General features: G+C 39.5%; 1 protein-coding gene across 2 annotated transcripts in view; it reads right to left on the minus strand.

The window, feature by feature from the left end:
- PPFIA2 (PPFI scaffold protein A2) overlaps window positions 1–16232 on the minus strand; it is a 600314-nt gene that overhangs the window by 87026 nt on the left and 497056 nt on the right. For both annotated transcript variants that reach the window (XM_090042615.1, XM_090042614.1), the window contains exons 11-14: window positions 14225–14308; window positions 13733–13864; window positions 10113–10175; window positions 7022–7113 (exon numbers count right to left, since the gene is read on the minus strand). In XM_090042615.1, coding sequence (XP_089898741.1) covers window positions 7022–7113; window positions 10113–10175; window positions 13733–13864; window positions 14225–14308 — 371 coding nt within the window. The remainder of the gene's footprint in view (window positions 1–7021; window positions 7114–10112; window positions 10176–13732; window positions 13865–14224; window positions 14309–16232) is intronic.

Below are 16232 nucleotides of genomic sequence, written 5' to 3' on the forward strand. Positions count from 1 at the left end.
AAACCCTCCAGCTAGGCAAAATGATATCTGTTGCTGTCACATAAGAACCTCTGATATTATCTACAAGACATGGAAGGAGCAAGAACTCATGGGTGGTTGAGCTAATGTCTGAATACTCCAAAATCAGTTCTTGGCCTTTACTATTGGTAAAAGGCATGCGTAGGGTGAAAGGAGAGACTCTTCATTGCTTCACTCAAAGTGAAGGGAGAGTCACAGCCCTGTGGGTTGGGTAGTGCCATGTGTGGCACAGCCAGGAGGTCTGTGGGAACTTCATACAATGACCAAATTTCCCAGAAGTTCTTAACACTTCAAATAAACACCTGTCCACACCATAAGTTTACAAGCTCCTGTACGTTTTGTATTTTAAACAAAACCTATTCATGGCATGATTATGGGCTGCATTGCTAGGAGGATGGATAGTGAAAATGGCTTCAACTCCAGAAAGGCCCTACACTGAATGATGCAGAAGTCTCTCACTGCCCCAACCAGCTTTACTGGCTGGTAGATAAGTGACTGAGTGCTAGAAAGACCCAGACTGTTTCTCATCTTTGCCCCGTCTTTCCCTGAGCCCTTTCAGGTTAGCACCAGTGATAGGATCAGCCTAGTGCAGTGCCAGTAGACCCACTGCAGCTCTTACCTATCTAGGGAAAGAAGAAGCACAAAGGCTCTATTCACCCCTTGAGCATCCAAGTCCAACTCTGCAGATTTAGCTAGCCCTTATCATTCAGTAACTCCTAAGAAAAAGATGTGTCTAGCATGACAACATTATAGGAATGAAATGTAATGAATACTGTATCCATAATACTTCATCAGTGTGAAAGTAAAAATGTACTAAGTATATTTTAGATACTAATAATGTTCTAGGCAGATATATTAGTAGCCAAGATATACTAGTAGCCTTCTAGGCAGACAAGATAGAACAGTTCTTGCTCCAAGAAATTCAGAATCTAAAAAGAGAGAGCTAGAAAGTAGTTCATGGGAAAGGGTGTCATCTTTGTGTGTGTTGCCTTTTAGCTTTCATCAAATATATTGTTGCATCCGCCACACTCAAGCCCTTACTCTAATATAAGGGGATTTAAAAAAAAAATCTGATATTAACAACGAGGGTAGAAGGCAACCTGACAGCTTAGTATTTCTATCTTGAAAATATATGTCCATATTTAAAAATCCTATTTATATTATTTCTTAAACTGAGGCAAAGCCTTCCAATCAACTTATGACCAACCTGCTTAAAAAGTTCACAGCAAGATTACCCATTTTTGAGAAAAAAAAATGGATTTTGGTTTCTCAAACTTTTGTTTCTCTTTCTAGAAGAATGTCACCCAGGAAAATTATGGTTTTAACCTTTAGAGCTAAAAGTTCAGTATGGGAATAACTTATTTCCAAAATGAATGTAATCATTAAAAAAAATGCTAAAGTCTGCACATTATGAGAATACTAATTCTATCTTTTACTCAATATATGCTCTGTAACTAGGTTTCAAAAAAAGATTCACCTTCACTGTAGGATAATCAATTTGAACAAATTGGTGATTAGCTTATATTTTCTAGCAGAATTCTAATGATAGGAAGTGAAAGACATTGTTACTGATATAATGTTTTAACCACATGGATGCTCTTGATAAGGCACATGAAATGATTTGGGGCCTAAGCCTTGCGGGACCACTAACTGCTATGGCGATTCTTTCTATTTGTAGAGTAGAAATATGCATGTGAAGTTGCAAGATGGAGCCTTCTGCTAGCACCTGGCAAGTGTATCAGCAGACTTCCTAGTAGCCAGATGTCCTCATCAAAAGCAGGAAAAAAAGCCCACAATTAACACTAACAGCAATCTTTTCAGAGACAGCCTGAACTACTCTCTTACTAGCAGAAGTGAGGACCACTCTTAAAAAAACAAGGAGACCCTGGCAGTATGGTGTGGAAAACCTGATCATTGAAGAAGGCTGCACTGTGCCAAATTCAACAGTGTCCAAAAGTTGCCTATATAGTATCTTTTACAAACAAGTAAAACAAGAAGGGAAACGGGGCAGATTTTCTGAAGTATGAATAATCCTGTAGTAAACAGGTCAGAGCCATAAACAATTTCAGAGGCAGATGCTGGAAAATACGTTTTAGGGTTTAGTTTCTAAGTACAACATATGTCAGAGCCCATGCTGTGGCCATAAATGATGAGCCTCCTGGACCTTCATTCATAAATCATCAGGGCAAAGGGAAGGAAAGTAAGATTTATGCCTGAGATGATAAACATTGATATAAAATGTTGAAAGGCTAATTCGTGGCTATTCCTATAATATGAACTCTTGTCATTTGGACTATTTTAGAAATAGCATTCATTTCAGTTTTTAAATGAACTAACTTCCCCATGTATTAAGAAATTTTGGTTAGGCCTGGTCTTCATTAGCCTAAACATTAGCAAGGAAAACTGAAAATATATCAAGGTTTGCTTTACATTTCAAATATATTTTCTTTTTACAATTAAATTTTAAAATGGCACTTGAACTGAACACATGATTTTCAGATAAAAATACCAAAGACATTCTAACGGATCCATGAACCAGCAGCGTAGCAGTGCGGCTCAGTGCCTGGGGCACAAGGACCGTGGCAACTGGAAGTTGCCCCCAGCATGATTACAAGCAGGATATGAGCCAGGGACAGAAGTTGCACATAAACAGGTTTAAGTGGTCAGGAACCAGCTTAAACCTGAAACAGAACATAAGTTAAGTGCACATAAACCAGTTTCAAAATGGCCAAAACTGGTTTAAGATAAACCTGGTTGAATGTAGTGTCATATTTAACTGATTTGAGCCAAACTGGTTCATGGAACTTCTGTCCCAGACCCAGTCCAGGTTAAATCAGAGTCCTCCACCATCCTGCCATGGTTTTCAGGGCTGGGTTGTGCTCTCTGTTCCAATGGAGCAGGGCTGGCCCCACCCACAGCTGCCAGCAGGGACTTTTACATCCTCAGGAGCGTGGTGGATTCCCCGTCCTCACCCCCTCCTCTGGTGGGGAATTGACTGAGCTCCCAGCTGGGGCAGAGGAGTAAAGCCCCCGCTGCCGGCTTCCCCACTCTGCTGGGCATGGGGTGGATGTTTCCCCCCTCCCCCGACTCCCTTCTCAGCTATCCCACAGGACCTGCTGGGCTGTGGGCCACACTCACCAGGGAGCCCCACGCTGCAGGACAGACTGGGGCAGGGGGAGCTGCAGCCATGGATGCGAGTCCCCTCCCTTCTCCAGTGTCAGCCACACTACAGCGTGGCAGGTGGAGCAGGCCAGGAGCCACAGAGGCTGTGCCAGGCAGGGCTGATGGGCAGTGGGGGCTGACTCTGGCCATGAAGGGGGAGAGGATTTGCCTGACACCCGCAGGGACCTCGGGGCAGGCCTGACTCCCCAGCAGGGGCTGCAGCGCTGCCCAGGAAGCACCAGGCAGCCCCAATACTGTGACCCCCCAGGCCAGTTTCAGTGAAGTGGCAGCACCAGGGGCCATGCTTGCTTCGCCACTCTTGGGATGAAGCAAGGGTCTGCAATAGGAATGGGAGAGGGAGGGAGGGAGAGAAGGCTGCCATTTTTCCTCCCCACTCCCTTCTCAGCCAACCTGCCAGCTGGGGAGACATGTTGTCAGGTTATCTGCCTGGCTCCTGGCTACAGTCCCCACCTGAGCCAGGAGCCAGGGTGATCACCTGGCCACACCCACTCCCAGATGAAGAGACAGTGGGGGCTGGGGGGAAACACCCCCTGTGCCGGACACAGCCTTGCTGGGTTCCAAAGCCAGGCTGTGTGGGGTATTTTCCCCCCCACTCCCTCCTCAGCTGGCCCACTGGCAAGCAGGGCTTATGGCCAGGTGATCCTCTGTCTGCTGTGACAGTTCGCTTCTCCACTGCCACCAAGAGAGGCAGGGGGCAGGGAGCCATGCTCCAGCCCAACTGCAAATCTTGGCATCCAGGGCTGGAAGCAGGAGGTGGCAGGCGCTGACATCCACCCCATAGGTTTGCCGCAGCCCAGGCCATGCTACTGCAGTAGGAGGCAGCAGTGAGTTAGACTCCCCCACTCCCCACAGGCGGGTCACATCCCCCCTCCCCGCCCCCTCTCCATGACCGACTAGCTGTTCCTTGGTGGGACTCAGCCCCGGGTGGGTGTTGGTGCCTCCACTGCTGCTGCCTACAATGGGGGGATTAACCCCTGCCCTTCCCCTCAGGCTACTGTCATCTGGCCCCCATGGCCCTGGGTGCATGGCGGAGCCTGCTGGTACCCATGCTGCCCCTCCCCCCCAATGGGAGGATTAAACCCCAAATCCCCTCAGGCTACTTGGGGTCTAGCCCCACTCCTGCCATTGTGTGAGAGGGGTGTCAGGGCTGGGAACTATCTGCTTCCCTCATCCAGGCACACCCTGGCTGGAGTCCCTGCAGACCACAGTGGAAGTTTAAACCCATCCTCAATCATATTCAAACCTGTCCTTTCCCTCAGCTTAGTTTCTCTCCAGCTGAGGACTTGCTGTAGTGCCCCCTGGCTTCTGGCCAGAGCCACTTCAGGCATGTGCCTGCATTTCTGAAGCCAAAAGTGAATGTCTGTCCACTTGCAAACTGGTTCAGTCTATGCAGGTTAGAGTAATCTGCAAAGACTGAATCAATTCAGGCTCTGGCTTTTTGAATGTCCATCCCTAGCCATCATGGCTACTGGAAGAAGCTGTTTTCCTCCTCCCCCACAAATCAGTGACTGGAGTGGTTGCTTCAGTCACCCCACCCTAGTTACACCACTGCTATGAAGACATCAAGTGTATAAACAACCAATAGTAACTGCTATTTTCTAAAGCTTGCATTCTTAATGTAAACTGAAAAATGCAATACAAAATCTCCTATGAGGCAGATTTTGAAAGATTATTTTGTGTAACCTGTTTAAAGTATTTGCTAGGAATTTTTGTGTCATTTCTTTTTAGATTGTCTTGCTGTTTGAACTGAAATTATACCACAAGCACAGGAATGACCCTCGAAGTGTGCCTGAGTGCATAACTTGTCATGGTGATGTTGATATATCTTTCAGATGCAGATGCCTAAAATCTGACATTTACTTTAAATTAAGTCAAATGGAACAACGAATGCCTATAATGTTTTTACTGCATCTATCTACTGCCTCCAGAATAAACTACTTTGCTTTCACAGTCTATCCCCTATTGCCCAAGCATCAACTTGCATTCCCTACTGAGATGTTGACTCCCACTTCCATCCTGCTAGTCTAAATTCCCCATTTGGTACATTTTCAAACAAGTACCTTCAGATTTTTTGGCAAAGTGCTCCTAAAAACCAGGAGGAATTCCCTGTAAGCTCTGAAAAGCTACCCTAAAAAATTTCTTTACTATTTTCTTAAAACCTGCCATGTGCCTTCAAAAAAATTTGGCACGACACTGCTGGGCCACTAAGAACTTTAGTTGCCATGCTGATCAATGCTGTCTCACTTTCTTGTTGCACTGAAGTTATCTAAATGTTGCCTCCTGTCTTTCTTTGATTTTAAGATTGTTGAGGCAGGGACAAGAATTTTTTTAGTACTTTTAGAGCACAAACACAGTGGATAATTGGTCTATGCAACAGAAATTCTAGCCTCTATCCCATGTACATTTATCACATGAACTCATGCTTTATTTATCCTCTCTTTGTTGAAAGACCATCCTCTTGCCCAGAAGGAGACAAGTCTGGAATGAGACGAACTGAGATTCAAGGCTGAGAACTTAATGTTCTTGAGACAGGACTTTCAGTAATATGATTTCATAGGATTACCAGCTACTAAAGAAGAACTGTTACCTGCAGCTCTGTAAGTGCAAGAGCACAGATGGGTAAAGTAAACCATTTTTGACTGAATTCTCACGGCATAGCTGTAACACAGCTTATCAGTGTCAGACAGCACATAGCCACAGGTGAAGTGGATGTGTTTTCATAAAAGTAGATTCTGTAGAAAGAGATTCTGAGAGGATGCCAAGAAGTAAGGCTTCCATTTCCCAAAGATAGTGGTGACAGGTCAGAATTAAGCAAATAAATCTGTCAGCAATCATTATCAGTGGCTCTTTCCAATACAATAAACAGTCATCATTGTCACAAGATGTGCTGTGTGTACCTGTGCATGTAACTCACATTGCAAACAAACAAAAATTTAAGCAGTTCTAAGAATTAGAAAATGTTCATGTACATTCATTAATATATATGTTTTCTAAATAAGGGGCAAATGGAACATAAAACAAAAGAAAGGAATGAGAAAGTAACTAAAAATTGTTAAGTGATAGCTCAGAAAGCATTTGAAGGAAAAGAAAGGGTTCAATTTAAAATGTCCTTAGCAGAGATTTATTGCATATATTTTGCTTAGTTTCTTACGATTGCTAGTTACAAAATGACGGTAGAAGAGACAAATTGTAAGTTTTATTTTAAAGGACATATATTTGGACAGAAGGAAAAATTCACTCACTATAACAATATTACAACTATCACATTATTTTCAATTATCAATGGCAAAAATGGCAAAAACAGATTTGTAGATTTGCATTTAAAACCTCATGTCCCATTACGAGTTTGGTCCTGGCCCTGAAGGAGAGGCCTTTATACAAAGGGGCTCTTGTGCCTCTGCTGAACCCTTACTTTATAATCTATATGCTGGCACAGTCTTGTTACCCATTATGTAGCAGAAAAATAATTGATAGAGCCTGGCCATAATTATGTTCTGTTGTTAAAGTTGGCAATTGCAATTCTGATGTTAAGCTTTGGCAGAAATGATTGAAATATTTTAGTATAATATATTTTTTTAAAGTACAGAGTAAATTTAAAACAGATGACTTGACACTGATCCTAGACATTTATTAATATATCCTTACTTCTGTAAGATACCACCTAAACAATGAAAAAGTGAAGGTCTTATTAATTATCACACATATGACTTTATTTTCTAAGTATTTTTACATCTACTGAATAACATTCTTGTTGTGAAATCCTGAAAAATGTTTTTGTGTTATATTTGAACTCAACAGCTTGTATGATTTTTAAAATTACCTTGACAATGTGGGTTCAATTAAAGAGCCAGTCCTTAATTTCATCTGGTCAAGTTCAGATCTCAGTTTCTCAATTTCTTCTGCCAGTCGTTCCTGAAAGAGAGAGTCAGGACAGAGAGAATGTTTTTCAGATCATTTGCAATGAGTGAAAAAATGGAAATATATATATTAACAGCTACTGACTAACTAACTAACTATATGTATATTATATATAGTTATAATATATATATAGTTACTGATATCTAAAGTAAAATATATATATATTTTCAGGCATATATTCTCCAGTTGAAGAATTTCTACAAATTTCAATTTCTAATAACATATCTTCACTGACGGAAGACTCTGTAGTGCTCTGTAGAAGTAGTGTTTGCTCCCAGCTTGTTTTTTTTTCCAATCCAATGAGTGTCTTATGAAAATGCATTAATAATCCTGGGAGCAGAAACCAGAATCTGGGACTCCCAAATCCCAGGGTCATGCTGTTATCACTAGGTCACAGATTGATGCTTACTTGCTCTCTCTCTCTCTAGCTCTTTGAATCTTGCACTACCTTCTGTACAGCTTCCCAGCTTCAAAGGGAAGGGTAGAGGATGAGCCCCCTCTCAGCATAGCAGTAAAGACACTTTCCTAGAAAGAGGGAGGTATACATTTCAATGTTCTCATGCTGAGGAGGGCTAATCCAAGACTCGTACTATCCTGGTAAAATAGTGGGTTAGATCCAGTACAGCTGGAGTTTGAAACTCAGCTCCCCATTATACTGAGGAAATCATCTAGCATTTTATAGAACTAGGATTTGAGGAGCAAACTAATACCCACAATATAGTGGATACATTAAAAATATTTTTTTCTAGTGTTATATTTAAAAAAAACACTTGGCTTTTTGTTCTATCACAATAGCAGACTTCTGCAAACAACAAGTCAGAAGAGAGAAAGTACTGTAAAATATGTCACTCCAAGAGGATTGGTAGCTATGACTAATTATTCACAAGTGATTACTCAATAGCAGTTATCCATTCGATAGAAATGAGATAAGAACGGCATGAATATACAGATATATGTATGAATATACAAGTTTTCATTACAGATAATAGATGCTCACTGTCTAAGAATGTCATGACTATGAAGGAATAAAATAATCAAAGATTTTGGTTTTGCACTCTTACTGACACTTATTGCCATAACAGAAGTTAACTTTCTGCAAAATGAAATAATGATTCATTTATATCATGTTGAGCTATGAAAACCTGAAGAGATTCCAATTTCTTGTGAGTTTGTTTGGCTTGACGAGGTGGCATGAACAGCACTGGTCAGCACTTTGTAGAATGACTAGTAATCCTAATTATCAGAAGGAAATTCCACTGAGATTTAGTAAGTGTAGATATTTAGAAATGACTAATTATACTTAGAGATTATGGGACTCTGGCAGGGACTGAATGCACTGACTAGTAAGACCACAGTGACAAATGATCTCAGTGACTAGTTAACCAGATTTTACTGTAAATAAAAGATGAATTAATTGAAAATGTTCTGTAATATAGCACATTTAAAAAATGTGCAGATAATTTAGGTAGAAGGAAAGGAACCTGTGCTACGTGGTAGCAAATTATTCTTTCTGTATTCTTTTCTCTATGAAGAGATGTACAGGAGGGATTTGAGGATTCATAGGCATCACTTACTAATTAATTATTTAACAACTGCATTTAATCAAGGCATGACTATTAATCTAAATTTGCTTGACAACTTCTTTTGCTAAAATTAAAGAACGAAATCCTTTACGGCATTTTATTTTGTAGTTCTGGAGGTCAGAAGTAACAAAAATTCAGTCCTTTATCATAATGTGATTGTGATTACTCACTGCACTGAGAATGCATATATCTCACTTTCTATGCTCCCACACCATATCAAGCAAAACCAAAGCAGAACATTTCAAGAAGAGTTTGTAAAATATTGTTTCAGAATAAATGGGGATCTCCATATTTGACTGAATAAATAATAAGAATATTCAGTACATGAATCAAACTCAAAAAAATAATTATTCATGCTTATTTCCAATGCAACTTTATTAAATCAATAAAGTTATATTCAATTTAAGCATTTACGTGTGAAGTTATAGTTGAAGATTTATTAGCTATTACATTGCTAGCTTGTTTTAGAATAACTTCCCTTCATTATATGCCCAAGGTCATATATGAAGTTGGTAGCAGCGTTAGGGGCTGAACTGGTCTCAAGAGCTCTTTTCTAGTACCTTAACATCATCTCTATTCCTTCCTGCAAAATTATTTTAGTGCAGCTTAAAAAAAAAAGAAAAAAGAACAGAAAATTTAAACAGATATTTTCTCTTGCCTTTCTCCTATTTTTATATGGCTTTCGCTGTCAAATGGTAACCATTATTTCCTCTCCTAGCATTTAGTGCAGCTGTATTTTTTTCATTCTTCCCTATGTATTTTAATTTAATTTGACATGTTGCAAAAATACTTTATGTATAAACCTAAAGGCAGATATATTTGTGGATACTACTGCCTTTAAGGGAAGTACGTTTTTAAAATAAAACCAGAATTTTGCATTTACAATACATATTTATAATTAATTTGACTGGTTCACTAAACCATTTGTTAAAATGGGAATTACAATGCTTTGAACTCAAAGAGGCAACTTTCCACTATGTGTAGTATGAAGTCATTGAATCTTTTAAAATTATTGTATTACATCAAATTATTATAATCTTGACTAAAAATTCTAACCATCTACATGAATATCTCCTTTAGCCTGGTTCCTTTAAGAGCTAAAATGTATATGACAAAATGCTGGCCTAATTGAAGTCAATGGGATTTTTCCGTCAACTTCAGTGGGGCCAATATTTGAACAATAAGCATTAGTTAAGGAGCATTTTTGTAAAACATTAATATCTTCTTAAACCATCCAAATAGGTAAATATAATTATTTCCAGGATCCTTGGGAGTATTCAATGTCATTAGATCCCTTCACACATGCCAGTTTGGAAATGTTAAATATACCATATACAGATTTTCCAATTATTAAGTGTCAAATTCTAAACAAAATGAGATTACAGATAATATATCACTGTTATATAGTACCTTGTCATGTAATGACTCTTCCAGGTTCTTCCTGAAACTTTCAGATTCCTGAATTAAAACATTCTAGGAGAAAAAGAAAGATTAAAAACATAAATAGAAGAGGGGAAAAAAATCAAATACCAGAAGCTGCTAACTGATCAAGTAAACAAAGTTATCTGATCAGTCTCAATCAATCACTTCAGATTTTCTTTTTTATTACAAATCCCCTAAAGCTTTTGGAAAGTGTACAGACTAGATTTGGAACCTATAAATAATCGAAATAATTGATTTCATCAACAGAAAATGTTTGAAATCACTTCTCAATCCGAATTTTACACTTTAATTTTTCCCAGACAGATATGATCATTGCTTGTATTCTGCCTCAATCAGATAAAACACATAGGTGCATAAACCACTAAAACAAGTTTGGCTAAAGGGGTATTTACCATATTTACTTGAATCTAAAATGAATCTACCCTGAATTTAAGATGACCGCCCCAATAATTAGTTTTTATATATGGAAAACGTACACATTTGTTATAATTTTCCAGGTATAGAATCTAATTATTGGATGTTTGTCTTCCACTGCTCTGGCTGGGAAAATAGTGTTGGAGGATGGTGGTCCCCTTGCCCTCTGCTCCCTCCACTTCTTCCCCCTACAGCCACTTCCCCCACTTTACTGTAAGCCCCTTGGGCTCCGTTTTGCAAACACGAAATACGAGGGGCCAAAAAACACTGACTGAAATAAACATATCTGTAGTAATTTGCATATAGAGGAAAAGAAAACTATGGGTACCTAATAGACTCAGTTAATCTAGGATTGATGCATTTTACCTGCTTTGCAAACTGCTGCAAGTTTCAGTTCAGGTACTCCATACACACACATTTAAGCAGGACTTCTGTATCTACTTATAAATAGTACGAACTCTGTATGATATTAGTTCAAAGCCAAACGGTTCAAGATTTGTCATGGGCCCCAGCAGAGTCAAAAGCATTTCAAGCCATGGTGGCCCCACAGCCCAGCAGTTCTCACTACAGGTATATATTTCAGATATCCCCTGCAAAGGGACCATGTGTTAATTAGCTACTTGTTACTGGAACTGAGTGTTCTTGTCTCTTGTCACAAGTTCTAGGATCTTCCTAAAATTTATAGGTAGATGAGGTGTGGGGCTGTCTGGTTTGGCTTCACCTCATGAAGGCCACCCCAGTCACTTGTGACGAGCCAAGGGAGGGGGTCTCATTCCCACAGAAGTGTGATGATGTTTGTCAGTCATTTAAAGCTGGGGAAGAAACAGGAATCACTGGAAATGGGAAAGAAAGGCACTGCTCAGCTGTGGGAGTGAAGAGGAAGCCAAAATATCTTGAGATAGCAGTTCACCATGAGCTGAAAAAGGGCCAATGCTGAGGGGGATAGAGCATGACAGGGACTATCTCTTACTAGATGGGCTGCACTAACTTAGCCTTCTGGTAGCATCCACCTCACAGGAGAGTTGCACTTCTGGCATAGTTCAGTACCCACCAAGGTGCAGTGCAGCAGCCTTAAGCCCAGTTGATGGAAACGGGAGTCTCCTCCCTTACTTGCTCCAAGGGCCTTATAGCTAAAGGGAAGCAAAACTCAGGAGCATCCAAACCCCAAGCCTCCAGGATTGGGCCTGCATGTAGGGTGCCTGCCAAAGGTTTTGGAAAAATCTGAAGCCCCAGGTGCGGGTGGAGGATGTTTGCTGGTAGTAGGGCCACTTATGGTTCTGGACTCTTGGATTTGGCATTAATTTAGGCTAATTTGGCCTTAGATACAAATTATATTTTTAAAAAAAAGGTAACTTCTCAGCCTTGGCAGGAAAATGCCATGACCACTAAGGGGGTTTTCCTAGTTGCAAGGGAAAACCATTTTCTTGGCAGGGGGTACTACCTTGACTAAGCTAAGGAATAATTAACCTTTGACTTTCACTGCCAGTGGGAAGATCTTGGCTATATGCCAACCTTATGTAAATGGAAGACTTCTCCCTAGCTTGTTCCTGCAGCCATATGGCTGAGGGCAAGCAAAACTCGGGGACATTCGAACCCCAAGCCTTCAGACTTGGGCTTGCACTTAGGATATCTGCCAAAGCATTTGAAAGCATCTGAAGCCCTAGGCAGGGGTGGAGGATGCTTGCTGATAGTAGGGCCACATATGGTTCTTGAATGACTCAGATTTGGAGTCGATTTGGCTTGGAACATGAAAAAAATTCCTTAAAAAAAAAAAAAGCATCTCAGCCTTTTGGTTAAGATGAAGCATTTTTGGCAGCAATGGGAGGTTGTCAGGGCTGGCTCTGTCCCTTCTGTTGCCAGCCTGGTATTGTGGTACCTCCAGGCCTGGTGCCAGTTCCCTGCAGTGGGAACACCTATCCATTTTTATGAGGGCCACACACGAAAGAAAAAGGGTTCCCATCAGTACATTTGCCCCATATAGGCCATGCATTTTAATGTCATGATCAGTGTAGGCTGTATTTAATCAGCATCATACTTGATTTCCATTACTGAGCACATGCTGCTTCTGGCAGCAGTTTAACGATAGACAATATATGTAATAAGGTTTTCTTGTAAGCAAATACAAGGTTAGGGGCTGTTTGAAGGGAAAAAAAACTCATCATTTATTTGAATAAATATGGTAGTTTTCTACCACAAAAAATATACAATTAGTGTGAAGTCCCTTTTCATGAATTAAGACCCTAGCTATGGAGGTAAAATGGAAGGTGGGTCAAGATACCTTCAGGGTAATCATGCAACGGATAGTGGGGGCCTGCAAAATATTCTGAGCTGCAGAAAAACCCAATCTAGGCTCATATGAAAGTGAGTGGTAAGGAGATGGAAGGAAAAAGACTGTATTTTCATAGGTCCATTGCCCCTAACAGATTGCTCAGATGGCATGAAGGGACTGATAGTCACCACTGTAGCCATGAGGCTTCAAGTGAGAAAAATATTGTTTTCATTTTAGTGTATATATGAAGAGGTTTGTAATTAAGATGACTAAAGTGAAAAGAACCAAATTCAGAGGGCTGCACATTGATCATATTCATGGCAAATCTAGGACATATCCCAGGGCCCAGGAAACGTGTATGACAAGAGGAAACACAAAACATCTCTGAATGGTCAGTTAACTCTGTATCCTAAAAGGCTTAGTGCACAGAAAAGCATTAACTGAAGGAAGGAAAAGGAAGGAACTGAAGAAAGGAGATGAGAAGGAGAAGAGAAGGAGACGAGGTCTGGGGCTTTGGAACTCCTGAGTTGTAACTCTGTGCCTGTAACTGTCCCACACTACACCTGGGGGCAAGTCATGTAAAATCTCTATCTGCAGTTCCCCATTAGCAAATTGCATACACTAATACTTTATTTATACACTTCACAGTAACAAAAATATTCCTTAGTGAATGCCTGCATCATAATTTGGACTGGAAAAATATAGTTAATGTTGTTAAAACTAAAAAAATATAGTTGATATCTCTCTTAATGCCAAAAATTTGGTTTTATTTGTAGAAATTGGGTAAATACTCACCTGCGGATTACAAAACCAGCATGATGTTTACATTAATTTAAAAGTGGAAAACATAATTATAGTCATTGTCCTACTACTATTTAAATTTTTATTGCCCTTTGAACATTACCTTTTCTTCAAGTGCTGCCATTCTCTCTTTTAAGTGTAGCTGCAGGCGTTCATTGGATTCTGTCAAAAGTCTGTCTACAGTATCTGATAGTCTTTTGTTGTGCTCCTCATTCATTTTCTCCCTTTGCCTGGCCTTCAGTACAGGGCAGAGGAAACACAATGATAAGTGTTTGGGTTAATTAACACAGATTTACACTGAACAAATTTTCACTAAGACATCCACAAACTGAAGGGATTACTCTTTTGGTTGACCTTATTGAGCCACCACATATTTTGATCAAGGTATATTAGAAAATTCTGTATTAGTAGAATGTTTCTAATGAACTAAAACTAGATTTAAGTGAATTGACTAACATGGGACTGCATTACTTTCATGTTCACAAATGCTATGTTCTGCAGTCAAGAAAGCTGCATGTTTGTACTCAAAGGCAGAATTTGGCTCCATATTGTCAGACTTTATACACAAAAAATAAACCATCTGCAATGAACATACTCTTTGGAGTTCCTGATTCTTCTCTTCAAGTTGAGCTTCTAAGTGTCTCATACGTTCTTCAATGTTACCATGTCTTTCCTCTGCCTGCAAAAAAATAGGAAGACTTGGTCTGAAATTTAAATAGCTTTGTAACTCATTATCTCAGTAAAGTTCAAACAAAACATAAAGCAAGCTACTACTAACTGCAAACTTAGTTTTCAAAAAATAAACTTTATTCAAACAGGCAGCTGAACAGCATTGCTTGAAATGTGTCAGCTACAAAGGCCTGTTACATCCAAGCATCAGCAAAACATTGGAGTTATTTATGAGCAATGAAATCAGCCAAATGTAACATGCAGACTGTGCATGGTTTGAACACAAACCTGCCATCGTAAAATTGTAAGCTCCTGAAGCACTGAACTGCACGATGGTTGATTATCAATAAAAAAATAAAAAATAAAAATAAAAATGAAAACAAATTAGATGGATTCTATTTAGCAATAGAAAGTAAAGTCCAGTAGGACTACCTTCCTACGTATGGAGATCATTTCTTGTAGTTTAGCTTCCATAACATATTGATAATCATCAGATGAGGTAGAAGAGGTTGGATCAGACTAACAAGTCAAGGAAAAGGAGAGGGACAAAATTGAAAAATCAGAACTAAAGACACTGACACTGAACAGAACACAGCACAGAATGCTTAAAAGAAAAGCGTGACTGAAAATTTAATCTTTTAACTGACAGACTTTTATGTGGAATAAACTACACTGATATTTGGTGAATATGATGCAGTTGACGTGGATAAACGGAAAACAATGAAATGTTAAAAAAGCTATCAACCTAGGTATGGAAGGTCAAGGTTAGTAATGGCTGGCTGATGAAAGATTTCTACAGAGGAAAATCAAAGCAGTTCTGGCTAATAGGGTCTCATGTTGTAGCTGGAGTTATGGGGATCGAAACACCGGAGTGTGACTCTGAGAGGCCAATGTCAGAATTTTTGTAAAATTTTTGCACCGTTTTATAGGAATGAAAAACAATGCCTAAATGTAATAGAATATATAAAATTAATGGACTAGTTATTTATAGTAACTGTGCAGTGTTATGATAGATTTTCCTAGAAAACACAGAAAACTAATAAAATACAGCTCAAGACTTTTTAGAGAGAGAATCAAATAAGCCCCTTTTACCCCAATAAATTATATAGTTTCCAATTTCTTTGAGAGGATTCACCCTTGTGAATCCATTTTATAAGATTAACGTCATACTTTAGGGAAGACCTATAAATACAACATCATTAATTGGACAAGAAGTCATGTACTGAATATAGAGAATGGCAGTCCATCCAAAGTCATTGTTTTTTCTCATAGAAAATTTAATAGAGCATTTGTCACAAAATATGGATCTCTCTGTCATCCTTATATCAATGAAGTCTAGTGTACAATTTTAAAGAAAGCTATGTTGAATTTGTTGCTATGGAAACAAAATATGTGCATAAGAAACAGACACTGCACACTATTACTGATGTCTGTGCTATTGTAAACTCCTGATTTTGAAATGCTCTTTGTTTAGGCCATTGTCAGAAATGACCTCTGGGTCACCAGATATGTAAACTCCCAGCAAATGTAATGTTTGTGATAAAGATATACTTTATTACTTAGATCATCATCTACAAAAAATATATCAAAATAATAATTAGGCACACATAGTAAAATAAGTACACATAGTTTATTGTGTATGGTACACAAACCATGATTTAAGATCACTTCAATGATACTACTGTATTTACTTGAATCCAAGATGACTTTTCTCCTTGCCTATTTCAATGTGGGAAAAGGGTCCTCTTCTTACATTTGAGTAGGTAGGTGGCCAGGCGGCTGCTCCAGCTCTAACTCTAGCCTATACCCAGGACCAGGGTTGAGTTGGAGCAGCAGCTGCTGCCCACCCCTCCCTCTGTACTACTTACTCTCAGTTGTGGTTGTAGCTCTGGCTCTTGCTCAGAGCATGGAGCACAGGATGGCTCTGGTACCCA

The sequence above is a fragment of the Crocodylus siamensis genome, chromosome 4, assembly GCF_052110815.1.
Source record: "Crocodylus siamensis isolate JL-2025a chromosome 4, ASM5211081v1, whole genome shotgun sequence".
NCBI lineage: Eukaryota > Metazoa > Chordata > Crocodylia > Crocodylidae > Crocodylus > Crocodylus siamensis.